The sequence below is a fragment of the Dromaius novaehollandiae genome, chromosome 5 (assembly GCF_036370855.1).
Source record: "Dromaius novaehollandiae isolate bDroNov1 chromosome 5, bDroNov1.hap1, whole genome shotgun sequence".
Taxonomy (NCBI): Eukaryota; Metazoa; Chordata; class Aves; order Casuariiformes; family Dromaiidae; genus Dromaius; species Dromaius novaehollandiae.
In genome coordinates this window covers 50392463-50418993 of record NC_088102.1, presented here as the reverse complement: position 1 = coordinate 50418993, position 26531 = coordinate 50392463, and the positions used below count along the sequence as shown (strand labels likewise).

The window sequence follows — 26531 nt, the reverse complement described above, 5'->3', positions numbered from 1 at the left end:
TTTGGTTTTTTTTTTTGTTTTTTTTTAAAAACTTGAGAATTTACTATGTTCACATAATGCCAGAAGCTGAGATCTGGCCAGGAGTCTATACTGGCCTCATCTGAGTATTTATCCCTCACACAACTTCCCTGTTTTTTTTTTTTGTTTGTTTGGTTTTTTTTAGTATTTCTCTCAAATGGAGCAGATCACTGGACCAGGCATGTCAGATCACCATTCTCTTCTTCTGCAAGTTGTTTCAGATCTTTGCTGGCCCATGGAGAACAGTTCAACTATGAGGAACAACATGCATGCTTCTCCAGGCAATACACTCATAGCAGTACAGTGTTCACGACTGTATCAGGTCTTGCAAGGAGCCACAGACTGGAGACCACTGCTCAAGATCCACTTCTGCAATGTTGCCTCTGAAAAATGAGTAAGTAATTGTTGGTTTGAAAAGCAAATGAAGGAAGAAAGAGAGTTTATCTGCTTCTGCTTGTTAGTTGGTCAACAGATGTACTGAAACTGTACATGCTGCACAGGTATCAACCGTCCATCAACTGCCACATCACTCTTGGACAGGAGACATTTTTGTATATGCTTGGACAGCTTCCAATAAAATCCTGTCTGCTAGCTCCAGGCACTGATTTCATGTTTATAATAAATCTGATTATAGTTCTGGTAACAGCAATGGGCAGTAGGTAAGGTTCATAGTACCCCAGCGAGTCTCTCTCTCTTTTTTTTTTTTTTTTTTTTTTTTACACATTTGTAGATGGAAAAAGAGGAACAGAAACATTAGGATGCCATTCTTGCAAATACCAACAGCACCTCTTGTCTTCTGAGCTTGCTTTAGATATTTCCAGAAAAACTCAAACCTTAGAGGATTCCAGCAAGGGCTGATGGATTAAGATCCTGGTGCCAGAGTAGCATGAGCTTTTCTGATTGTAAAATCAGATGTAACTCAGTTGTAAAGTTATGATTTGAGTTCTCTTAACAACTAGTGCTTTGGGGGTAACCAGTGTTAGCAGTACAAATGTGCTAATTCACAAAAGCCTCTCTAGCAGCTAGCAAAAATGACACTGTTTTACAAATTTGGTCTGACTCCTTCAAAAGCTTAAAAATCTGAGTACCTTGAATTAACGAGCAGCTCTCCAAAAGCCAGTGTGACTATCTGAGTTGCACGTTGCATGCGAAGCCTGCTGATTGCATCTAATTGTAGCTTTTTAATCTCCTTCAGGACCCTGAATTACACGCAAAATTTTCAGCAGTTTCCTGTCCAATACCTGCTGCAGACTGTTTACAGCTGAACGGAGCAAACTGCACGGGGCTGCGGCTGCCAGAAGAACCTTGGACCGTAAGACTAAAATAAAACAAGCCCCAGCTTTAAACGGCACATCCACTTCACCCGCGCTGCACGCTTAATTGGCCGTAACGACGAGTTTCTTTATCGGTAACGCGGTGTCGAGGCCAGTTCCGCACCGCCGGGCCACCTCCACGCCGTCCCGCGCCAGGGCTGCGAGCCAGCGGGTGGCCGCTGCGCCGTCAGCGGGGCTCCCCCGGGCCGCCCGGCCCTCGGCCGCCTCGGGGCGCCGGGGGAGCGGCGCGGGGGGCGCCCCGCGGCGGGGAGCCGGGCCAGCCGCCCTCCCCGGGGAGGGCCTCCAAACCGCCTCCCTCCTCCCCGTCCCCCGCTCGCTCTGAAGCTCAGAGGACTCCAAAACTTCCCGGCTCGGCCGGGGCTTCGCGCCCTGCCGCAGGGGCACCCGCGCAGCCCCGCGGGGCCGGGCCGGGCCGGCGCCTTTTGTCTCTGCTGGGAGGAGCCAGCGAAAGGCAGATTGTAAAAATAAAGCCTGGCCGGGAGCCAGGAAGCGCAGCAGCCTGCCCGGCTGGTGGCAAATTTCGCCACATCGCGGCGAAGAGGCGGCGCGTCCTTCAGTCCGCGGCGGTGCGGAGCAGCGGCCCCGGCCCCGGCCCCGGCCCCGGCCCCGGTCTGCCGCCCGCCCGGCTGGCGGCGGTGAGTGAGAGGCGCTTGGGGCCGCCGGGCTGAGCTTGGGGGGCTCCGCGGCAGCCGGCGCGGGAAGGCGGCGGCCGCGGCGGTTCGGGCTCCGGACGTGCGGGGCTGCCGCGCCCGCGGAGGCAGCGGCGCCCGGCGGGGATGCGGGGGGCCGGGGCGGCGCGGAGGAGCGCGTTAGCGGGGGGCGGCTCGCGGAGCGCTGCGCCGGCTCGGTGCCTCCGAGGCAAAGCGAGGCATAAAACCCGAGTAAGTTCTCCATTTAAAAATATTAAAAATAGACCCCCCGGCTCCATAGCGCTGCCGAGTGAGTCATTTCCAAACCAAATGTCTCAGTCTAACCCTTCCCCCCAGGAGACACAATAATTCTGAAACCGGTGGTGAAGGGAAAGAGATTTTTTCCCCGTCTTTTTCTAAATAAATCGAATTAGCGTGTAGCCCGCTGCGAGAGGAGACAAAGCCATGTGAGCTGCAGGCCGCCTGTTTAAGATACTGAAGTGCAGCTCGTCCCTTTTGCTCCCTTCCCCTTGAGTGTCTCTCCGGTGGCCATGCCAGGCTCACCCCCTTTCCTGGTCCCCTCAAAAGCACGAGGAGCCTCTGTGCCCTGGGGATATTTACTGAGCTTTCCGTTTTCGTGGACAAAATCTACTTTTTGGCTCCTTCATTAGCCAAACCTGTCCCTTGCCACCTTCTCCTCTGTGGCACATCACTTGTGGCTGCAGGTTGTGTCAGCAGTGACCCCGGCGGGCACAGCTCCTGCCTGTCTGTGCTGAAAAGAATAGTCTAAAACATAGCTATTTTACGCTGCCTTTTCCAGTCATATGATGATTTGTTCATGTAAGCAGGCTGTCTCAACTCGAGGGATTTTTTGTTTGTCAGCAGCAAGTGCTGAGCATATTTATAGACAATGCTGTAATTTTGTGGTATGAAGGTTTCAGTTATGCAGAATTCATCAGTACCTGCATCAGTGTGCATGAGCTGTTTACATGTTGTATATAGCGCTGTGTGTGCATGTGTATTTAATGTGTATACCCATAGATCTTATTTCATGGTGAGGCTAGACACAGAAACGGATTCGTAGGCTGTACAGTTTTTTTCTAAAGCAAAAGCTACAGTCCAGCTGTGCGGTAGGCTTTGGTGGTACAGATAGACCAGTGAGACACGACATAATGCTGTCCTGATATGCAGACTTTCCTTAAACCTTTTGAGACCATAACACGAGGGGTAAAATCCTGTCCTCTGACTCCTGTGAAGAGCTTCGTTAGCATTTTGGCAACAGAAAGTGACCTATAGCTGAAAATATGTGCGGTAAAGTTATGCCAGCTATTTTACAGCCATATGAGGGATGTTAGGTTTAAGAATACGATCTGTGGTAGCAACCCAGATTTAATGTTGTTTCTGTGTTGGTAAGTAGAGAATCACTATGTGAAAGCACTTGCCTTCTAAGAAAGTCTGTTTAGACTCGATTTACCCTGTTAACGTTACAGTCGGGAGAGACCATTATGATTACCCTGTCACATAAGGTGAAGAATGCTCAGAGATTTCTGCAGCAAGTTTGCAGCTTTTTGTTTTAGTTGTAGCGTGTAGGAGATTCATGAACTTAAAAGTGCTATAAAAGTATTGAACTGAAGAAACTAAACGTGATTCTCTTACAGTTCCATAATGTGAGAAAAAGGCAACTTGACATTCCACATAATGGAAGTTTCACGGTAATCCGAGACAGTGTACGCTCTTGATACATAGCTCATAGTCAATGTATGGTATTTGTTGCTAAGATTTGAGTGAGCTTTATAGAGCCATGGACTTGTATAACATACCTGAGGGAGGCAAATAAACCCTTGTACTTGTGTCAAAAAACAGCTGCTTTTTGGTGACACTAGGAAGAAACTTTTCTACAGGTAGATTATCCTGTGATTGTCCATGATCGGGATGTCCTGAATCTCTGACTGAAATACTTGATTCTTACCAAGTCCAGTCCAGTATATTGTGCTGGATTCCACATTGATGGTCCCTGCAAGTTCCCAGTGCCAAGGATGCTCAGTGGAGTTCAAACAAACAGGCCCATATGAGAGTTTTTTTTGCCAAGTCAATTTAGGGCCAGTGTTTCCTTTTAGCAGCTTTACAGCAGAGTTTAAAAAACATATGTATCACATCTGTCTTCAGCCCTCAAGATAAAATTCTCTCTAATTAATTTTATGCAGTGTATTTATGGACTGATATCAGCTCAGACTTTGATAAGACTTCCAAGGTTCAGTTTCAAAGCTCAGCTGGATCATAGATGGCATTTACTAACTCTTCTCAGTTCCTGTTGGAAGAATTTCAATTCCTTAAACTTCCAGTAACCAAAACCGCAGAGTAGGTGAGACATTTAACTTCTGTTTGAGAAATAAACAGATGCAGCTTCCATTTGTCTGGAAAGACTGGAGGGATGCGATTTAAATGGATGAACCAGGGCTTAGAAGTAGCAGGCAAATAAAAGGAACTCAAAGCATGTCTTTTTTTAATTCACATTTTCAATCATATGTGACTTTTCTAGGCACCTGTGGTTTTTGTGTTTTTTTTTTTTTCCATAAAAGTATGGCCTTTTGTACTCACTGTTTCTGCTAATGTGAATTCAAGCATAAATATATTTCGACTAAGTATTTGTTGGGTTCCAGACCTTATTCAGTAGGGGATAACAGCCCCTTCTTACTACGTGAGATGGGGCTAAGCCTAACTCAGATGGTAGAAGATTGCACTGAAGACCTTAGCAAAAACCCAGTGGTATTAGCGCTGGCTGAGGTTGGGCTTTGATGTATAAACAGGCTACTTATCTCCATGTTTTGTAGTCCAAGGGTTAAAAATGTGAGATGTACTTCTATTTTTAATAATAACAGTAGGAAATGTGAGAGCAAAAACAGAAACACAAGAGAAAAGTGTGAAGTGCAAGAAAGCACGAAGATGATATGGTAGATTCGCATTCTAGTTGCAGAATAGATAGTTCCTAGAATAATTGCAGTTGCTGGCTTTTTATTTGGCCCTGATGAAGTTTATCTTGCATGCTTTTCTGATTACCATTCCTAGAAAATTAAACATATCATTACATTTAGACTAATACAGCTTCCTTTCTTTTGCTTCTGAATCGGTGTTCTTTCTTTCCCCCCCTTCTCTTTTTTTTAAATTGGAGACCTTCTGCCTGGTTTCTTAATGAAAGAATTGCTGTGTCTCTTCTTTATCTGTTCCCCTCTAATAACTTGTGGAATTGGTTAGTGTATTTCACCACATTTGACCAAGGAAGGACAGGTGGAAAAGGGTGGTTTCTCTGAGTTTTGTGAAAACCTTTTTAGGGGCCATGCTGAAGGGAGGGCTCTAGTGCGAGTTTATCTACTCCTGCAAATGTAAAATTCAGAAGGGAGCGTGATGTGGGAGATCAGAGCTGTTATAGTTCTGCTGCTAACCTAACTGTTGAATATGAACTGAACAGCTATGTTTTTTTATTCCTTTTAAATACAACCCAACAACACCTCTATATGGTAAACAAAATTGCTGTGATCTTTACAAACTGTCCAATGTACATTGTAGTGTGCTTTGAATTAGTTAATACACATTTTCTGAATTTTGCAGCAGATACTACTGGAATCATTGGGGAGTTATTGAAAACAGGTTGAAGCTGCTAAAAGTTGTTTTCTGGGTTTGAAAGTACCTTTGTCAATTAAATCTCAAAGCCTTTTCTACAGCAAAAAGTTTGATGGCTTACTCATACTTGTGTCATTTATGTGATACATTCCTGCCTATTTTGCTCCAGTAGGGATGCACTTATTAGTGCATCTGCTAAATGCTGTTCCCACCAGTGGAAGGAAATAACTATTCATGTGTGTGTCATCTTGTTTCTGATATAAAAGTTTTAATGCCATGGGTTGTTCCAGTGTAACTGTGCTGATTCAAAGTCTTTCTGCTAATCAACTTAGTTAAAGGCTTGTAGGCCTAGGAACAGGGCAGAACTCGCAGGCAGCTTTGGGGCCTGAGTTCCTTAGAGTACTACTTTGCCATGAAATTAGTTGTGGTTTTTAGAGTGTAATAGCTTGAGTAAAGCCTCGCTATAGAATTGGAGATAAAGCAATGGTGATTTTAACTCTGCTTTCTGAAGCTAGCTGCATCTCGATGGGTGAATCTCCACAGAGGGATGCAGGTAAGCTTGCTGCTTTGAGAATCTAGGCTGCCGTGGATTAGGACAGCGTCGCACTGAGCTTATTTTGAAAGGATGATTACTGTAGCTGTCGCAGACAGAACTTGATATAATATCTAAAAAACCCTAATGCTTTCAATTAATCGGAAAATGGTGATATAGATCGTCTCCATTTTCCCCTCTTAGCCCTCCCTCTTTTCCTGTGGATGTAGTTCTTATTGAACCAAAGAGGTAAGTGTATTTTTTTAGTCTCAATCCAGTCTGTCAGTGTTATGCTTCTGAAACTCTGCTACATTTTTGCATCTTGCCTTTCATAACCAGATCTTTGGTGTGATCGTCGCTTATATGGGAAATACAATTTGTCTTCAACTAGATTAAATCAGTTGTTAGTGCATCTAATTTAAATTTGTCTCTAACTTCATACTGATCCGCTAAGTGATTATAATGAGGTGCTCTTTACTATTTTCCACCGAAGCGTTTCAAGGTGTTTTACAAACAAGTGGAGCCTTTTAGTAGCCTTAACAATTTTCTCCATTTTTGAATCATGTGAGTAACAAAGAAGTAACTAATGTTTCTAAAATAACACAGGAGATCTGTGGCAGCGATCAAAATAACTTTGTTGTCTTAGATGCCATTCCTATGTTACAAAATATTTCTTTTTCTGTGTGTTCTTTATTATGGCTTCATTTCTTTATATCATGTTGAACCAACTTGCTCTGTGCCATAGCTGTTTTCTTAGACTTTTTTATAAGGAATCATACTATCATTTATGTAGATGTGAAGTATGCTGATTTCTGTCTGACAGGCCATAAACTCCAAAGGGGCTGCAATGGTCTTTGAATTGCAGAGAAGATTCTCAAACCATGGAGGGCTATAATAAGCAAAGGTTTTTTCCCCTCCATTTCTCATATATTTCCTCTCACTCTTAGCAGAGTTTCACTCTGAGTTTCAGGTTTGCTTTAACCTCAAGAACTCGAAGCATAACTGAGTGGAAACCACTGGGTAACATTTTCAAATGTTAAATGGATGGCTCTGTTGTCAAAGCCAAGTTAGATTTTTCTGTTAGTGAGTTTGTTTGGGATATATTGTGAATACAGATATGATGTGGGTCCAATCTGAGGAAGGAAATATATGGAAGAGGGAGGAGGATGGCGGGGACCCTGGGCTCACATTTGTGGAAGTGGTTATATAATAGGAGAATAGGGAAAGTGAGGTCTTGTCTTCGGCAGTTAAACAGTAGCAGTAAAATTGTCAGATACATGGGCACATACGAGAGGGTTGACGCTACTGGGAAGAGTGTATTCTCATACTCTGTAGATGCACTTCTTTTACATGCTTTGTAGTTAAAACCTTTAAGTTTAATTAAAGAGAGGTGAGGCCAGTAGAATACCTTCAGACTATTTATGGGGCTCCAAGTTGCTGCCAGTTGTGGCCCAGCAAAAAGTAGTAAGAAAAAAATTGGACCTTCTGGTATTGAACCAGCTTTGAAAAGAAGAGGTACATCAGAAGAATCTTTTCTCTCTATGACTCTGCAAAGCTTCATTAAAGGAGTTCAGAGGGATATTTTCCTTTGCTGGACAGGGTCTTGGCTTGGGTGGTAGAAGACCTGGGTGAGGCACTTCACTGTCTTTGCAGCTGCATTTCCTCAGCAAGAAAAATAATGATTTTTACTCTCCTTACTAAAAATCCTCTGAGAGCTCTTGATGAAAGGAGGCACGTCTTGCAGGGCTGAGGGCCCTGTTCACCTGGGGCTGGGCCTGCCCGAGGTGCCTCAGGGCTTTCCCAGGGGGATGTGCATGGTGTGGCAGGGAGCGGGAGTGCTGGCGGCGTGGGGCAGACAGGCGCCCCGTGTGGGACAGACACCTCTGGCCGTGCTTGGTGCTGCACACCCTTGGGCCAGCCAGGGTGGGCCAGCGGGCAGCGCGTGGTGGGGCTGCGGGTCGTGTGCTTTGGCAGCTGAAGTCCTGCATCCACCAGCTGGTGTGCAGCTTGCCCTGAAAGCTTGAGGGACCAACCTGCATTTGCCCATGGCACAGGCCAGCGAGATCTTGGCAGCAAACACTTTCCTTCTTCCAGTCTGGATCCTGTCCTTGTGCTGGAGAGTAGGGACACGGCCACTGCCTGTGCTCGTGGTCTGTGATCCTTGATCATACGCTAACTAGAGAGTTTCTGCTTGCAAAATTTGTGAGCTCGTCTGGTTTTGTTACTGGGATTTCAGAAGCAAGTAGCATTAATATGTGGGTAGAAAAAGCTGTCTTGTAAAGGCTGCGACTTGAATCAGTGCTACTGATGAGATTGTCAGACTCAAAGGCTGATCTTGCACGCTCCCACTTACCTCCTTGAACTGAGAACGTCTCTGAGCATGGGCTATGCTCCTGGTGCTAGCATAAGCGTGTGAAGAATAACTCATCCTCACATCCATATTGCTCTGTATGTGAGGGGCTGCTAACATGAGAAAATACCTGCACTTTGTCTTGCTTTTTCAGGATTTGATCCAAAACAGTAAGACCAGTGGTTAGATTCCTATTGCTTTTGATGGGCTGTATTAAGCACTAAATTTTTTGTGAGTCAGATTTCTAAAGGTGTGAAGGCAGATAAGGATGAGGGTATAGGTCAGAAAGCTCCCATACCTTGAGACTGGGCTCCAGGCTGCTTTCAAAAACAATTTTTGAGACTTTTGCTTTCAATAGCCTCTGAGATGTCTAAGACAAATCTTTTGATCATTGTCCAGAAATGAACTTTTTTAGCTATTGAATAAATCTTGATTTGATTATCTTCTCTGCTTCTGAAAAGCAAAACTCATTTGGTTTTTATTTTTAAGAGACTAGGCAATTGGGTGCTGGAAGAGTAACCGAGTGTGTTGTAAATTTAAATTGTTGCAGCAAATGCAGTCTGTGTTTTCTTAAAATATAAACTTAAGTTCATGCACATGCGTGTATAGTTTTGATGAACTAAAAGACCTGAAGGTACAGGTTGTGGGCTGTTTGCCCACTTGTCAGTATGGCTGTGTGGAGAATAAATGAGGGATTTGTGTCAGAAATAGTGCTGTCTTGGGATCTTATCAGTTGAACCCGAGTCAAGGATTTTGCCAATTGCATACTTTGTTGAAGATTTACTGGGCTGGAGGAAGAAGCAGCTAACAAGAATCTAGACCGTTGCCTGCATACTTTTTTGTGTGTGAGGTGGGATGAAACTGCTCCACTGTGGATCTGTGGACCTAGTATACTGGGGAATTTTTCTTAAATTCTGATTCTTCCACACCCCAAGTCATTACAACAGATTCTGGCACGTGTTACAGTACCCAATTTGTTTATTTTAAGGTCATAGGTCATCAGTGTCACGATTGTACAAAGTGTAAAAAGGAGAAGAAAATGAGTGAGTGGGTGTCTACATGAAGGCGCTGCTTTTCTACCTCTAAGATAGTTCAAATGGCAACACATTACTTATATTTGGATAAACTGTCATTCTCTGCTGATACATTTGAGGAGAACTGTGAAATTTTTGTTGGGATGAATAGAGGCTCCCTTCTCTCCTTCCCTCCCTTGCCATCTAGTTTAAAGTTGCTTTTTGACTTGTAGCTTTCTGGTGTGAATTTGGTGTGAAGTAGTATTGGTGCTAGCTATTCTATAAGAAGCAAAATCAGCTTGTAGTTTGTGCTGCCCCATCACTTTCAGTAGCAGCTGTTGCTCTGACTCTTGCAGAAAAGGCATCAAAGGAAATTGGAAGTGAACAAAGACAAATATGGTCTGTTCTTTTCTGAAGTCTTAGTTGCCATGTTTTTTTCATTTGCTTGGCCCAGTATTATCAAGAAAATACATAATTTGGAGGAAATGCTGTCAACCTTTTTGGGGGGGTTATTCTTTCTTCAGTAGAGAAAGAAGTAGGTATTTTGCCTGATCTTGCTTTTCCTCCAGGCAGTCAGATGTATTTTGGTCTGTTGGGTAGAAAATATATTTTTGTTAAATCTTTTTATAATTATCTCTCTGTTGGTCTTTGTGGCTAATGGAAAACAATTGGTAAAAATTCCTAGTTTGATCACTGTAATGTTTTTATGTGTGTGCGTGTGTGTGTGTTGGAAAAAGGCTTTTCTCTGTGCTTGATTCCTCTCTTTAAAAATTCAAAGTAATCCAAAAAGTGTTTTCTCAGATGTGATGAACTGCAAATGAACAGAGTTACATCATTGTCAGATTAAGCACATCGTCCTACTTTGCTGCCCCAAGTTAGAGCATTGACATCCAACTCTGAACTGTGTGCTCACTTGAATACCTTGGTTTTACGTAGATGATATATGACCTTGTTATAGATCTAGAGGGTTTTAGTAGCTGGGTTTTGAAATGATAATCAAGGATAAGTGAAAAGAATGACCAAGGGTCTTGTCCTCAGCTGGAAGGGAAGGAAGAACAATACATGTGTCTCTGACTTATGACAAACTTCGTGTCTAAAAAAGCATGTTGGGTCATTAAATGAGATGAGGATAGTGGAGAATCTTTTAGGACATAACATTGCCATGTAATTTTCATGTAGTTTGAGACGCTGTGATGCCACTTAAGTATGCTCACAGCATTTAGACTATGTGGCAGTGAGAATACCTTGGTGCGGCTTGTATCTCTTACACAGTTGCTGCACCTCAGACCTCTCCTGATCAATAGCGAGAGACTGTTGCCTAGTGGCTAGAACATCTCACATCCCAGTGTCTTCCTTCTCTTGGGGGAATTAATAATTGCTTCTCTGTAAAGCTTTTTCTAGTTCTATGGATGATAAGTAATAGAAATGTGATTATTAGATGTAGATTTTATTTTATAGTCTTCTGAAATACTTTAATCGTAGGAATGGGAGACAGTGTATGTGTGGGGGAGTTCAGACTGAAGGCTTGTAGGAGAAGAATAGCTGTTTCTGAATCTTTCTGCGTAACTGTAACAGTTTTCAGAGCAAACTGAAGAGGAACAATTATAATTTGTTATACTCAGCATTTTGTTATTATTGTGCATTCCCAGTAGCTAAAATAGCCCAAATACCATGAGGACTTCTTACTAATCTATAACTACATTAATGCCTCTCTCACCACAGGGATAGTTTCTCTCAGCAAAAAGCCAATAAATTGCACATTGTAGAATGCACAACATGGACATTGCCAATAAACTGCTAATGCAGATTTCCTGCGAAGATGAAGCAGTATTTACAAGGGTGACTTGTTCTGGGAAAGCTTTCAGCGGAAACTAGTTGCTGTCTGGTCTGATTGAAGTGTGGGAGATGAGGTTCTTCAGCAGCGATTGCAGAGAAAGTGCATGAGGGTTGGGGTCTGGCTTTGGTGCTGTGCTGTATGCTCAGATGCACAGGCTCTGCAAAATGTAAAGTTGCTGTGCTGAAAGTCTGTTTTCTAGTAAACACTCTCTTCTGGCTTTATGAAGCTCTGAAAATAGTAAAAGTAGGCTGTAGGCACAGGGAGAGGATGGTCTTTCTCACAGACTTTGGTATTTCCAGTTCTGATAGCGTGATGGTCAGTTATATTTGGATATAATTTCATGGCTAGCTGCATTCAGAGTAACAGTTTATTTACTATTCCTACTATTTAACGGTCACCATTTTAGGTAAGGTAAGAGAGATTTTTATCTTTGAATCCTGAAGAAATGGAAATCAGACTCTGTATCTGCCCCTAAAGCAGAAGATCTTTTCTTAAATTCCTGATAGGAACATAGAATAAAGCTTACCTGACAATAAGAGGGAATTGCAGACTGTGGGACTGGGGGGAAAAAGGGGAAGAGGGGATGCCTTATCTTCTCTACACAGATGAGAACTTGTTATTATCTGTCTGACTTTTACAGAGGTTAAGGAAAACAACATGCATGTTTCCGTGAGGAAAAACAAGCACGTTCTTTTAGTAAGAGGCATTCAGGAAATTTGCCATGGGGCCCTGTGTATCCCATAGTTCTGTTGCTGTGGGATTAGTCTCATTAATCCATAGATCAAACTCAGAAGAAAGTTTCATGTTCATATTGTTTTATCTCTCGCACAAAACAGACCAAAGAATTTCCTACACAAACTTTAACGATGTATACAGTAAGGCTCCACAGACTTCTCTTCTGGTTTGTACTTCTGAATTTAAGCTTTTACCTTTCAAATTAACATAGTTCTGAATTGCAAAGATTTTTTTTTATTATTGAAGTGCAGCTTTATATATATAAAGTACTTTCACTGTAGCTTTGCTAGGGTTAGGAATACTTATTTGCAGGGCTTTAATGCTTATGCTGCCTGGAATAGTGATAGGAGGGAGACTGTGGGCTAGCACAGGCATCCTAACCACTGCTTTCTAAGACTGTTAAATGCCTACACCTGATCTAAAATAATTCTTATATCGCATTATATAGCTCTGAAAAATATATGCTGTGTTCCCTGTACAAAAATTTTAGAAATGGAAATTTACTGCACCACTGGGAGAAGTCACCCTTTTCAGTTCACTGTCAGCTGTGGAGCTGATAGATGACAAATATTGGCACAATTACTTGTTCCACAGCAGAAACATCCATTTAATTTATATTTACTCTTTGCCTCCAAAACACTTTTTGGTATGTTATGAGAAAAGTCTGCACTCAGCTCTCCAAGGTGCTGTAGCTTTTTTCTGCTGACAATTTCTAATGTGGTTAGAATTGCCGATACAGAAATCGCTGGCAGATTGCAAATGTGTGGGCAATGTAAAATGAAACAAATATTGTTTCAAACTGCACACAAAAGACAGTGCTCATTTGCTTATACTATTTGTATTTATTGTTAATTTGTAGGAGTTAGGATTTTTTTTTTTTTGACTGGAACAAAGCAGCTACAGAATCTGTAGTCTGCTGCTCCTTCAAGTAACGCCTGTCAAAGCTCAGCTCACCTGCTGAAAGATTACCTGCGCTTTGTCATCTCTAAAGACAGCAAAGAGTTATCAGAAAAAAAGTTGTGCTTGCAGCAATGGTCCAGCTCCACAAAGATCGATCCAAACTGTATTCAACCTATGTGTGTGCGGGGTAACAACTGTTTTTATTTTTTCAGTAACCCAGAGAATGGTGGCACCACATGTGTCAGTGCCTAACAAATGAGGTGAATGGTGGTTATTTCCCTGGCTTTTGTGCACAGAGATCTGTGAGAAGGCTTAAGGGCTGGGGCAGTCCCAACATGCGTCTTTTAAAGGGAGTGGGGAGCTGCTTCTCTTGCCCTTATGCATCACAGTTTAGAGAGCCTAGGCGTGAACCTGTTTCTTTCTAGTCATAGCTCAGTTCATCTTTGCTTGCAATAAATCTCCCTCGACAGCAAGGCTTCTGTTTTATCACTTTTAGCCCGAATCCAGTCCTTCTGCTGGTTCAGGTTCCCTCAGTGGAGGGCCCGTGGTGTCTGGCAGAGTGGAGAGCTTCCTTGTGCTTCGGGTTAGGCTGTGTCAAGCAGAAATGGAGGCGGGGTGGTGAGGTGAGCCCAGCGTGAAGCAGGGCAACTCAGGAGGAAGAAAGTTGTTCTCATACTTGTAAAAGAGTTAATTATGGTTTAGGGAGTGGGAAGACTTTCCTGAAGCTGAGAACTCATTCAATTAGAAGCGCTGTGCAGATACACAGCATTTCTTTGGCTGATCGTGTCTCTTTTTACCTCATTCTGAATATGTGGTGGAAAAGAGAAGATTTTGCTTTACATCTTTTATGTGCTCTTCAGTTACACAACTTTTTTGTTTGTTTTTCTTTTCCTCTCTCTCTTCTCCCATGTCTCCATTCTCCAAACTGCCAGCTACATCTACAGCCTGTATTCCTCTGAAGTGGGAAGATTTCGAAGTTCAGAAACTTTGCCAGAGTTTCTGTGGTTTTTGTCCAAAGCCATTCTAACTTCTGCTGTTTCTGTGGTTTGCTCAGGGCTGCATATTCATCTATATGAAGATGGTGATCAGAGGGGAAAGCACAGGCGTTTTATATTTGGTCAAGCAATTTCTTCTTGTTCTGTAGAGGGAAAAACAAACATAACAGTCCTGCTTACTCTCAAGATATTTGCTTGTCAGACCTTTTTTGCAGAAGCTCCTTATTGCATCCTTTTTGTGATTGGACTGATAGTGAGAGGGTTTTATTCCCTTGTACAACGCTTCTCAAAAAAGGCATGTGTTCATCTCTTCATCTTTTATCCTGTTGTTCATATTTTTAACCCTTCTGCTGGTGAAATAGTTTCTTTTTTCTCTCTCCAGTTTCCCCTCCCATTTTATACAGTCTGAAGGGCTGACTATATTTAAAGGTATTTGTAAAGTGCCTCCAGCAGAAGAGTTTAGGCACCTCTGTTCTAGCACCTCTGCTAAATGAAGTGGAAAGAGAGATCATGCTTGTTTTCCTGGCTGGCTGCACTGGGTGGTTCTTTAAGAGACAAGATGGAAGAGTGGGCTGCTGTTGAAGAGCTCTTGAAGGGCTGTCCAAATTTTTTGTTTGTGGGATAGGATATTTTTCTGTCTTGCACTCTGCCTCTCTCTTCAGTTCACAGGATTGTTTCAATCCTTTAATTGTTTTGAATGTGAGTCGGTGTTGCAACCTGAAGTGATGGGGAACTGCTAGTCAGAGACTGACTCTTTGCTTTTGCTGCAGGCTGCTGCAGAATTTGAAGACCTATTGATGTCCTTGAGATTGACACTTGGACCTTCAGGAGAAGAGGCTTTCTGACAGCCCTGTTACAGTCCGTCTGACTCTATGACTGGGGGGTTCACCCTGGCTCCATCCTTTGCTCTCCAGTTGTACAAGATGGGTTCATTCAGAAGGCCCAGACCTCGTTTCATGAGCTCCCCTGTGCTCAGCGACTTGCCACGTTTCCAAGCAACACGGCAGGCTTTGCAGCTGAGCTCCAATTCTGCGTGGAACAGGTGAGCAGGACCTGTTCAGTTGAGCTCCATCTGTGCGTAACAGCCCCTTGGTAATGGCCAGATAAGGTCTGATCTTTGATACCTCAGATCATTTATGGCTAAGCTTATCTGTTTATGAGCATGAATGAATTTTTGGCATGCCCAAGCTTTGCCTGTATGGAAGAGCCCCTGCAGAGGTGACATAATTAGACCTAGTAGCGTTTAGCCTTGTTTTTGGCTAACATTGTTCAGAGATACTGTCTTGAGATAAACCAGAATTGCTTTATGTTAACAGTTACACCTCTTCAGTACCAGTTAAGGAAAACACATTGCTAGTAATGTAACAAAGGTTAATTTCTTAATGTAGCAGGCATTTGTTTGCATATTGTGAAGCTTTTATCACAATCAAGTTTCTTTGACAGCTATAAAGTTTGTGGCTTCTACTAATGTTTCTTACTGATAGTCAAATCCTGTCTGCAGTACATGTCATGCTACAGTGAATACTGGAAAAATGACTTGTAGGATGAAGTGTGAAATATCCTGAGTTGATTTAATGGCTTGTTGCTGCCAAAGGTGGGTGTTTCCTTGCACCAACCCTGTGCTCTGCAGACTCCCCTCTCTTACTGACCTAGCTCAGCTTGCTAATGTCACACAAAAGTAGCCCAGTAGAAACATCATAAAGTTTTGTGCCAGGATACTACACTGAGATCAGCAAAGCATATGACAAGTACTATAACTGGCCCACAGAAGGGAGCACCTTATAGGAGTATGACACCACCTCTTGTTGGCAGCGGCAAGCTTTTACACCTGCTAAGCTATCTCGTGTACTCTCAGTTTATGGCTTTCTCTGTGCTGGTCAGAAAAGTATTAATTAGAAGATCTTCCAAGAGCTGTTACCACATTTTACAAGCATTAACTGGGCTTAAAATTGTGTCTGACTGAAGTGATGCTGGCTACAGAGTTTGTTCCAGCACAGCAAGGATCCTGCCAAATGCTGCAGGTAGAGAAGTTTGGCTAGTCCTGCTAACATTGCTTGATAATGCAATATGATGTGTTTGGCAGATAATGCCAAAAATCTATGTCTCCTTGCAGCAACTAGCTCTGCAGGACCTAGTAGAGATCCATTAAACAGTCATGTTAAAGATATACTCTGTGCAAGTGTGTTTTTTGTGAACAGTGTCCCTATAACAACTTTCCCTTGCTCACTCTAGGCCCAGCTGAACATTGGTTCTGCTCTGTCTCCCATGAGAGATGTAGGTAAATAAGAGTGATGATTTCCAGGGGAGAAAAAGTGGAAGTATTTAAGTGCAATTAACCTCTCCACCCCCTTATAACCACTCAGCTTTTGGCAGCTAGCTCACATTGCTCTCTGTGTTAAATCATCCTGGCGGGTGTTATTTATGGATGCCGTACTGTCTTACTTCTTTTTTGACAGTGTTCAAACAGCAGTGATAAATGTGTTCAAAGGGGGAGGCCTGCAGAACAATGAACTTTACACCCTCAATGAAAATATCAGGTAGGTTGCTGAATTGCATGAAAAAAAGATTTTTGTTGCTGGTTGTTTGATGTTTGTTTGTTTTGTTCCTCTATAGAACAGTAGTTAGAGGACGTTGGTGGGAGGAGAAGGGGTAGAAGAAAACTTAAACACAGCTTTGCAGTTTCACGCTAACTTCCTTCTCTTTTGCCACTGAATGGGGTGAATGACATGGGGCTAAGCTCTTGGATGTTTCTCTGATTTATGTGGATATGTAACTTTGAAAAGGACAGGGTGTGTATTTACTTGGATTGAAAGGATTTTGTCCCCGCCTAGGGAATTTGCCCCTTCTGGGTGACTTTTTCACACTTTATCAGTTATGGCAGTAACACGTCTTTTCTAAAGCCAAGCTTCCCAGAATCATGGAGTGTTCAAAAACAAAGCAGAAAAAAGTATTTCCGTAAAAAAACTTAATCTTCATGTGATGATTGTGGAGCAAGACCTGAAAATATGAACCCTGAAGATTAAAAAACTAGAAGTCTAACAAACAGGTACTAACACTGCTGATGGTAATGATTAGAAGCATCACCATTTTTTTTAGCAGGTCTTTTTTTCTGTGGTTTTATTGTGATTATTTGGAAAGTTTGGTTAGCAATAGATGGGACTACAGAGTAGGTAAAGAGCAATTTATTCATGCCTTGGTTCCAAGTGGTGCTAAGAGGAGTGTTGACAGAGCTCATGAGGAGAGTTCCTCCTCCATCTGTCTTTCCCACAAATCTGTATTCATTCATCTTGAATGTCGTCATATAGGTCTCAACTTCCTCTTTTATATGGAACCCCCTGCCCCCAATCCTTGCTGCATTTTTTCTGTGTGCCAAGTTATGGTTAAAGTTCAAATGGCTATTCAGGTTGAGCACTTCATAAGCAGCAGTCTGAATTACCCCTTTCCCTACTTTCAAAATAAATGCAGCTTGCAGAGCATGAGACTCTCTCCTACTTGATCTAGGCCCAAAAGTGAAAGTTTTTTAAAATTCCTTTTGAAAGCTGAGTGAGGGCAGAGTCTTGTGCTTCCACAGCATCTTAGCGTGCTCAAGTCAGAAGTTTTCAGGTTAGATTTCAGTACTTGCAGCAGTCTAATTCTCAGTGAGGTGAAGATTTCTGTATGTGAAAGGAAAAACAAATGTCTTAAGCCTTTGAAAATACCCTGATCCACAACCCTTTCACAGACTTGGAGACTGGATTTGGGTTTTGTCAGTGATCTCTCAGGCTGCAGCCTGCTTTCCCTCCCCTGTGCAAGCAGATCCTCCTTCCACCCCTGCATGGGAGACACTGGGCATCAAGTGTTACTGCATGCTGCTGCAGGTCTTCCATTTCCTCTGTCTTCCTCCTCCTCCTCTGAGGAAGAACTGACACTCACTGCTAGGCTGCTTTTGGAGTCATATGCTGACTGTCATGAGCTCCTCTTGCCTCTTTGATGCAGGCAGAGGGAATCATCGCAGAGGACACTAGAGCACTTTACTTGTGCTCTCATTCACATGGGAGGTAATACCAGCTCTTTACAGGCTCAGAGAAAGGTGTTTGGTTGCTGGAGCAGCAAGCTGTGCCTTAGTAGCCATTCTCTCTCTCTTCTCCAGAGATGGGGAGGCAGCGTGCCAGGCAGAGTAGCCTTGCTGACTGGACTTGACTCCAGTGGCTGGACCATGTGCTGTTCATGTTGGTTACTGAAATCAATCTAGTCTGTCAAGAGCTGAGTGAAGAACAGGAAATTTTTTGTGAAATTTGTATGCTTTATGAGCAGTTCTCCTGGTGGGAAGGGAAATACGCTCTTCCAGATACTGGCACTCACAAGCAGCACTTGGAAGCACTCACCTTGAAATAAATGATTAATGTTCCTACAGGTGCCCTGAGCATTGGTTACGTCTCAAAATGTCATTCCCTAAATAGGCTACATCAACATTCAAGTAGCTCATTAATATTAGTCTTAGGAGCAAAGGACATGCATCTGCATGCATGTATGTACACATTTGCAGCTTTGCACCTGTGATTCTTGATACAGCTTCCAACAAAATGTCAGTTCTGCATATACCAGGTAAATGCCTAGCTTGACACTTGGCAAAAGGCCAGGCCTGTCAGAAAGCCAGCTCTTGTGCGCCATGAGATTGAGCTGGTACATTTTCCTGGTTTGTATTTCTCCATTCAGATCATCTATGGAAGTTAGCAAATGCAGTACTTAAGAGAATTACAGATTCTGCAGAGTGCTTAATTATTTGATGGTGGGAACACGGAAGGGTTTTAAATTAGGGTAGTAATGACAAGACCAGAAGATGAGCAGGTGGTAACATTTTGCTCTGGATTGCTGCCACAAAGTTTTCATCCTGCTGTGATTTGATACCATTGATTCACTGCATACTTTTTTTTTTTTGCTGCTCTCAAAGTCAGTTGTCACAGCAAGAGGAAATGTCAGAAGTGCCACTGAGAGATGGACTCCCAGGAAGCAGGAGGTGACCTGGCCACAACCGGCGGAAAGTCACTAGGTTTCTCTCTGGAGTGAAAGCCTTCAGTTGAAAGGGTAGATAGTCTACTCGATAGACTCAAAGCCTCTCATGGATGTGTGAATTAATTGACCAAAACTCCTCAGGATTCAGCTGAAGCTAGTGAAAATGCTTCCCACAAACAGGCCCCCAAAGACTCATCTAGGTTAGCCATCTCAAAGAAAGAGAAATGCACTTTGAGGTGGATAGTGTAAATATAACCGCTATGAGAGAGAAAGAGTAAAAGCATATTTCCATGTGAATAAATGTAGAAGTTTTACAAAATGTTTAGAGACAAAGGTTGTTCACAAAATCTGCTTTCACCAAAGATTAGAAAAAGAATGGTGTAGTCTGTTAGCAAGAACCCAGCCTGAGACTTGGACGTGTCCCTGTCTCAAATGGCATTTTCAAACACTCATGATTGTACTTCTACTTGGTGAAAAGCAAAACTCTTAGAGAGCAAAAATACAATGCTTTGCAGTGGAAAGTATTAGGCAACTTTTAAATTTGAGGCAGAATTACCAGCTCCAGTCACAGTCACTGACAGCTGAAAGTGCAGATGCTCTGAACTTTTTGAGTTCTTTTTTAATACTACTTCTAATTTAAATCAATCCTGATTTTTATATCAGAATTTTGAACTATAAATACATATCAGAACTGAAAACTTTCAGTGTAGCCTGATGTAAAATCAACAGTTTCTAATCAGAAATATTTGTTAAAAGTGGCCTCTGCCTGCATGTTTTCAACATGCCTCTTGTTCAATTTCTACTTTCTTGAAAAACGTGCTTTTTTTTTTTTTTTTTTTTTTTTTTAATGTGGTAGTCACGGGGAAGCCACAGCTTCTGCTTGCATGTTTATTTCCTTGCTCCTCTCCTTATCCTCCCACCTTCTACTTCCAAGAGAAAAGAAAGTATAGCATTAGGGAGATATGCTATTCACAGTGAAATGAAAGGCAGCTTTATTTAGAGGAAAATCAGAGAAAATGATGAATTTCAAACTAAATAAAGACTTTGAATTCTCTTTCCAGCTCTCTGTGAATTCAGGGGGTCAGTTTTTCTTGCTTGTTTTAGATGTATGGCTTATAAATGGAAAACTTTGGGGAAGCTATTTCATTCCTTCGTAATTTGAGTATAGCCTCAGCTGGCATTAGTACAATGTATGCTTGGATGTGAACGAAATTTAACTGTGGCTAAAATGACATATTCATATATATTCATGTGCCTTGGGGTTGACTGGTAGTGAAGTGTGGATATGCCTGTAAGAAGTGACCAGCAATGGCTGTTTCTTCATGGATGTGTTCCTTCTGTCTACAGACGGCTGCTGAAGAGTGAACTTGGATCCTTCATCACAGATTACTTTCAGGTATTGCATAGTTTGCTTTCTTTCTTTTGAGGTGGGCTCTCTTCAGCTTTTTAGTATATAAAAACTTTAGTACCCCTTTTAACTAGCATGTAGCCTACAGGTGTTTCATTTTTGTTTTGCTGCAGAAGGTCATGGAGTCATTGGATTTTTTTTTTTTTATGAGGGCCATGTAGCCTTGGGATTAATTATATTTGGGTGTGTTTGTGCTAAAATAGGGTTAATCTTAAGAATGGCTGCTAGTAGCCTGCTAGAATCAAGAAGGAATTCACTTCATAAACTTTTTTTAAAAGATAGGGTTCCTTTTATAGTTTTTTTCACCGTAATATTCTCCAGTAAATAGAATACTGGATGAGGTTTTCTGAAACAGGAGCCAGTGAAGGGCAAAGGGGAAGAAGAAAGATAAGGTCTTTCTGTTTTGGGGAGGCAGAGAAGGAAGTCCCTATCAGCAGGAAATCAACCTGGTTACAGTTTGCCTTTTGTTCCCATAAATATACTTGTAATCTGTGGAAAAAGTGAAAGATGAAGGATTAGAAAAGACATAATGAATCACAAATATAAGTAACTGTTATTGCCTTTTACTGATACTGTCCAGATAGCCAGAGGTTCAAATGTAACCACATGAAAGGGTGTGTTAGATGATTTTGAGAGAATGCTGGTGGCTTTCGATATTGTAAGTTGTTCACTGTAGTGTTGATTTAAAAAAAGAGAAGAAAACAAGAGGGATTTTTGTGTTGGTTTTATTCCCCTTGAGTAAAAAAGAGAAAGACAGAGACAGAGAGAGAATTTCAGTACTTCCTAAAGTGGCTGACGCTGCTCTCTGCTGTGCCAACAGTTTAGAAGAGGTGAAAAAAAAAAGACTAATGTCGTTTCCTATCAGTATTAGATTACATGACTTAAAAAAAATTCCCCACACTGTGCTATCAAGTGAGAAACAAACTCCTTTCCTGGGGGCAGCTATGTTTCACTTCTTCAGCCCTATCTGTGCGAGTCATTTACTGGAAGGAGACGGCTTCTTTTGCTTCAGGGCAGGACGGTTCCTAGAACGTGCGCGGAGCCTGGTAACAGCCAGGCAGGGAGACACCCAGCCCAGACTACAGAGTATCTGCCTTAAGTGGAAATCCATTACTGCTCCAGCTAGTTTAAAAACAGATAAATGAAACTTTGCAACTAAATGTATGTGACAACTTGAGATTTGGAAGGGCTTCATCAGGTACCCAGATACCGCAGTGACAGGCATGGTATAGGAGTCTGGATAACGTAGAATATTTCATGAGGCAATTCTATGCGTTCGGAAGACTGAGTAGAGCATAGAGTTGTGCATGCTGCTGAGGGATATGAGGTGGTGACATACAACTGTTATCTGCTTTCGAAAATTCAGTGTGTACTGAAAGAGGCCTGGTTGGGTTCCAGCTCTGAATAAGATGCAGCTGCATTGTGTCACTGGGCAGGATGAGCCAGAGACTCCTGGGGCCTGGATGGCTCAAAGCTTTGGATTTTGGATGTGTTCTTCTCTTCCTCCAGACTGTAAAGCTCAAGCCTGTCCCAGTCCAGCTGGGGCTAGCGGCATTAGCCACAAAGAAGGGCCGACAAAACTATTTCATTTGTCTGCGGGTTCAGTGTCACTGCTGATGCCAGCTGATTTAAGGCTGTATAGCTGCCGCCAAAGATAGCAGAGTTGAATCAGGCTGCTGAATTGGCTGAAAAATAGCCTTGAAAGAAAAAAAAGTTGTCAGTCAGATCAGCTACCTCATTTGACTTGTGCTCAACGCGTGTTGTACTCATCACCTCTGACATAGGGGAGATGGTGGGAGTGGGTCACCAGGGTGAGGAGAAGAGCAGGACTGCATCTTTCAGTAGCCACTTCCTCTTGCATCTGTTAAAGCCCACTGAGAAATTGTATCCTGAAAACCAAGTTTACCGTTCCCTTAGATTGCTGTGCACCCTAAAGGATCTGTTCTGCAGAGTAACCAGGCAGCTTTAAATGTCCTAGCAGCAATTAGAACAACTAATTGGATCATGTAATATTTGGATGTGATAAATTGACTTAATCATTTTGCATTTCTTATGCCATAGCACTTGTAACAGAAGCCACTGAGATAATTTTTTTTTTAATCACATTTTCTATTGTTCTACATCCCTGGCTCTTACATTGTGTTTATTATGCACATACATATATAAATATGTAAATAAATACATATAAATATACACACACACACAAACATGTGCACACATGAATTTTTGTAACCACTGAATATTTAAGACTAAAATAGAGCAGAACTTTCATAGTGAGACAAAGCTATTTTTTCATTAACTTGAATTACTTACTCACTAGTCATTTTCACCAAAACTCATGGAAATTACCAGTTCTGAGCTACAGAATGAGTAAGTCGCTAAAGAAATCTTTAGGAAACAGATGGTGTCTAGGCAGTCGTCTTCTGCTACCAAATCTTCATCCTGACAGAGTTACCGAGTCTGGTTTGTATTTGAAAGAGAAATGTAATTCCTACAGGGGTTTTGGTGGAAACTCCAGTGTCTCATTCTGAAGGGGGTTTGTGTTTACAGATCTGCTGCTTTAGCAACAGGCCATATCCTTGGATTGGAGTCTAAGTGTAAATGCCAGACAGTTGGGACTCGGCATACTCTGTGTTTGCTGCAGATGTTTCTTAAAATAGTGCTCCAGGCTCCAAGTTTTCCGGTATTGTATTTGCCCATGGTCCCATATGCATCTGAACTAGTCTGATAGTTTCCTGCTGCTGAAAAGGGACGCCTTGTACCCACTCCTCTACTCAGTAACCCAGCAGTGAGCCATCTGCTTTAACTGCTGGATTTGTTTTTTCATGGGTTAGTAAGCTGGATCACAACGGGGAGGAATCCTATGAATACGGAAGGTATGTGGTTGGGATTCAGAGGAAAATGGTATGTTGGGCACTGGGACTTCTTTGGGGTAGCCTAAGATTTTCAGGTAAGCTCCCTTCATCTTCATGCTTTCTGACCTTCATGGTTATGAAGAAAATTTTTGAAATATAAAACCAGTAAGCATTGATAAGATGCATTGTCTTCCTGATCCTGCCTGCAGCCTGAAACAAAACCTTTGGGAAGGATGAACTGTTTCTTTTCACTCTCTGGGGCCTTGTTAATTCTGAAACTCACAGAGGAAAATGGGAGTGTTAGCTATTTCACAACTGACCATTTTAGCAGAACTGTCTGGTTTACATATATTAACTCCAAACTGACTTCTTCTGAAGTACAGAGGCCAAACTCCTTACCCAGGTACTGTAACATCTACCAGCCCTCATGGGTTGCAAATGCAGAAGCTCTGTTGCAGAGTTAATACCTCAGCAACCTGAAGACCATTGACTACAATGTCAGAATTGGTAGCTGAAGGGTGGTGAATTGATTGTATTTGCTCATTTAATTCAATGAGAGCTTTGATATCTTAAAAGCAGAAGTGAAGCTATTACATAATTTCCAGTCCATTGCTGTGGAGGATCATAGAAGTCAAGAAGTCTTGACTCAGAATCAGGCCCAGCTTTCTATTTACAGGCAAAACCATATAAACCACAGTCTACAATGAGACCCATGTCACTGGGGTGTCAAGCAAAGTCAAAATGGAAGATTATAATGAATATTTGCAAAAGTAAGCAGTAACACTAACAGCACAAGCCCTGACCCAAGCCAAAATGGATTTTCTTTGCCCTCCCTTGAGAACTGTCAGAAATCAGCGCTGGTGCCCCTCGCTGCAGTCAGGCCCTGCTGTGCAAAGAGTCCCTGTTGCCATAAGTTAGCCTCCTGTGTAAGACAGCTGGGGCTTGGGCTTGGGCAAACAGGTACTCGCCCCTCTACTGCGACCATGTAAAACTTTTTGCCTAAATCACCGCTGCATCCCTTTTCAGCACTCCAACCTAACCAATGTCTTCATGCTTTTTCTCCTTTGAAAGTCTGCTGTGTAGAGTGTTGCTAACAGCAGAAAAATGTTGTGTGTCTCTCTCCTGCTCAGTCAAACAGAAAACTGGAGTGTGTGACATTTCTTTCATTGGCCCCAGGTCTCTATTTTTGCCTGTTTCATAATGAGGCAAGGAAATGGTTGTTTAGGTACTGAAGTGACTGTTACTACTTGATAAAGACATCGCCAGCTCTTATGTGACAAAGTGCTGTCTCATGCTGGCTGCCAGTGGTTGGGGTAGTTTGGCCACCACAGAAAGGGAAAGAACTCAGACTTGGCTGATTTGCAGAGCGCAGCCATATGTCTGCCACAGTCTTTTGGGTCAAGCTGGTCTTTATTATTGTAGTGATCTTCCAGCTGGCTGGGAACCCCTGTTCATGCAGGTCTACCAATTATTTCTGCTTCATCTGGTCCTTTCTAGCACTGGGCTTTCATGGAGCAGCTCCAGAGGCTCCATAGCAACTGCCCAGCCTTGTTGTCGCGGAGGGGTCCCAGGGCAGCTCAGCTCTGCTTGTAGATGGCCTAATCCCCGCTGGTGCTGGCAGCAGAAATACCCGCTTTCGGCCTGGTGCACATCTGCTTTGTAGATGTACATGAGTCACTTTAAATTGTGGCTGGTTGTCACCACTTAAGACTTGCCGTGAGACTGCGCGCCATGCTGTCGCTAGCCAGGGCTCCCACCTGGGGCTTGTACTCGTCATGGCAAAGCCATGTGGGCCAGCGGGTCTCATTTTCCTATAGCTGCTGCCTGGCTGCAACGCTGTGATCTAGGCTCGAGCAGCACTGCCTACTCAGTTAGGCTCACCAGTCTGCTCTCCCTTTTACTCTCACTGCAGCACTCTCTGTTTCAGTGGGATTTCTTTTTTATTTGTATTTTGAACAAGGCTGCCTAAAAAAGAGTCATATTCGGATATTATTTCTGCTTTTATGTGGCAGTGTGTTTGCTGTGTAGGATCAAAGTGATCTCCCTGTTTCTATCACTACTTTCTCCTCTTCCTAGGAAAAAAATCCCCATTTTTTTTGAGCAAGGTATGAATAGTGCAGCTCATACAGATTTACATTTTTAAAACACTACCAAAGAGTAGGGAGGTGTTTGTGTGCAACTGGCAATATCTTGCTTGAAAATACCTGCAAATAAGTTTGGGTGATTCTTTTTTCTCAAATTAACATGAGCTTATCCAAGAAACAGTGGCTGTGTGTTTCTTCTAGAACCTGTAAAGCGGCAGTTTAGCACTAGAATTCAAAGTCTCAGTTGCTGGAGGAGGGTGTTGCATTGAAGAAATGGTGAAACGTTTACAAGAAATTCTTCTTTTTTAGCCAGCAAAATGGGATCAACTATTCTGAATTTTCTCTGGAACAGCTGACTTCTTTTCTGAGTTTATGTTTCTGTTTGATGAATTAGTATTAATTTTTTAATGTTAATGTGGCTTTTTAAAGGCATGCTGGCTATGTTCAGCCTGGACAAGTGAAAGGAAAATACAAGTTGTATGTAATTAAGTGGGTGTACTTGTAAACTTTTCTTTCCCTCAAGTGTAGTGGCGTATTGGGGAGCAGTAATATTTTTTTGATTAGCAGGAGGATTTCTTTGTGCCTTGCTGAACTCCAGAGACATGACTTGCAGACAAGATTTGAAATTTCTTGTGATGGCAGAAAATTCTTAATGTCCTCTTGTCAGAAATGGCTTAGTTGCTTTTCACCACCCTCTTGCTTGAATATACCACCCACAGCAGATCAAGCCATGCTGGGATTATTGCCCCACAGCAGTCCTTGCTAGCTCTGCCCAGAGGCCACCACCATGGCCAGATGGAGCACCTCCACTGGCTGATGCACTTCTGGCAAGATCAACTGGATTGACACGAACCCTTCATATTTGGTCACCAAACCCATCAGCCAGTCCTGCTGATTTTGCTTGGCGCAGCTGGGAGCGCTGCCAGGAAGGGCTCCCTGGCACACCATGGGTACGATAGCTCCTGACAAGGGGGATGGAGGGGAGGCGACAAGGTCACCTGCTGCACTAGTGCAGCTGGAGCTGAGAGATGCGCTTTCTCCCGGCCCAGCTGTTCTGTCTGGGACAGCCTTCGCCTTTGGTCTTCGCACTGAGACACTCTGAATTTGTCTTCTGGGTATAGATGGAGAAACTTGCCTCGATTCCTCCGAAGGGGAAGGGGAATATATCTGTGCTGGGTCAAAGAAGGAATTGCCTGTAAACTCTCTGCATTTTACAGCATGGCATGTGACT

General features: G+C 42.8%; 1 protein-coding gene across 2 annotated transcripts in view; it reads left to right on the top strand.

Annotated features, from left to right (window-relative positions):
- The first annotated feature begins 1248 nt into the window (after positions 1-1248).
- PRR5L (proline rich 5 like) overlaps positions 1249-26531 on the top strand; it is a 49971-nt gene continuing 24688 nt past the window's right edge. The window contains exons 1-4 of one of the 2 annotated variants that reach the window (XM_026099928.2): positions 1249-1330; positions 14732-15003; positions 16418-16498; positions 20301-20349. In XM_026099928.2, coding sequence (XP_025955713.1) covers positions 14834-15003; positions 16418-16498; positions 20301-20349 — 300 coding nt within the window. In that variant the 5' untranslated portion in view covers positions 1249-1330; positions 14732-14833. Of the gene's footprint in view, positions 1331-1558; positions 1988-14731; positions 15004-16417; positions 16499-20300; positions 20350-26531 lie in introns of those variants that run through there. The other variant, XM_064512775.1, reaches the window with a different exon arrangement.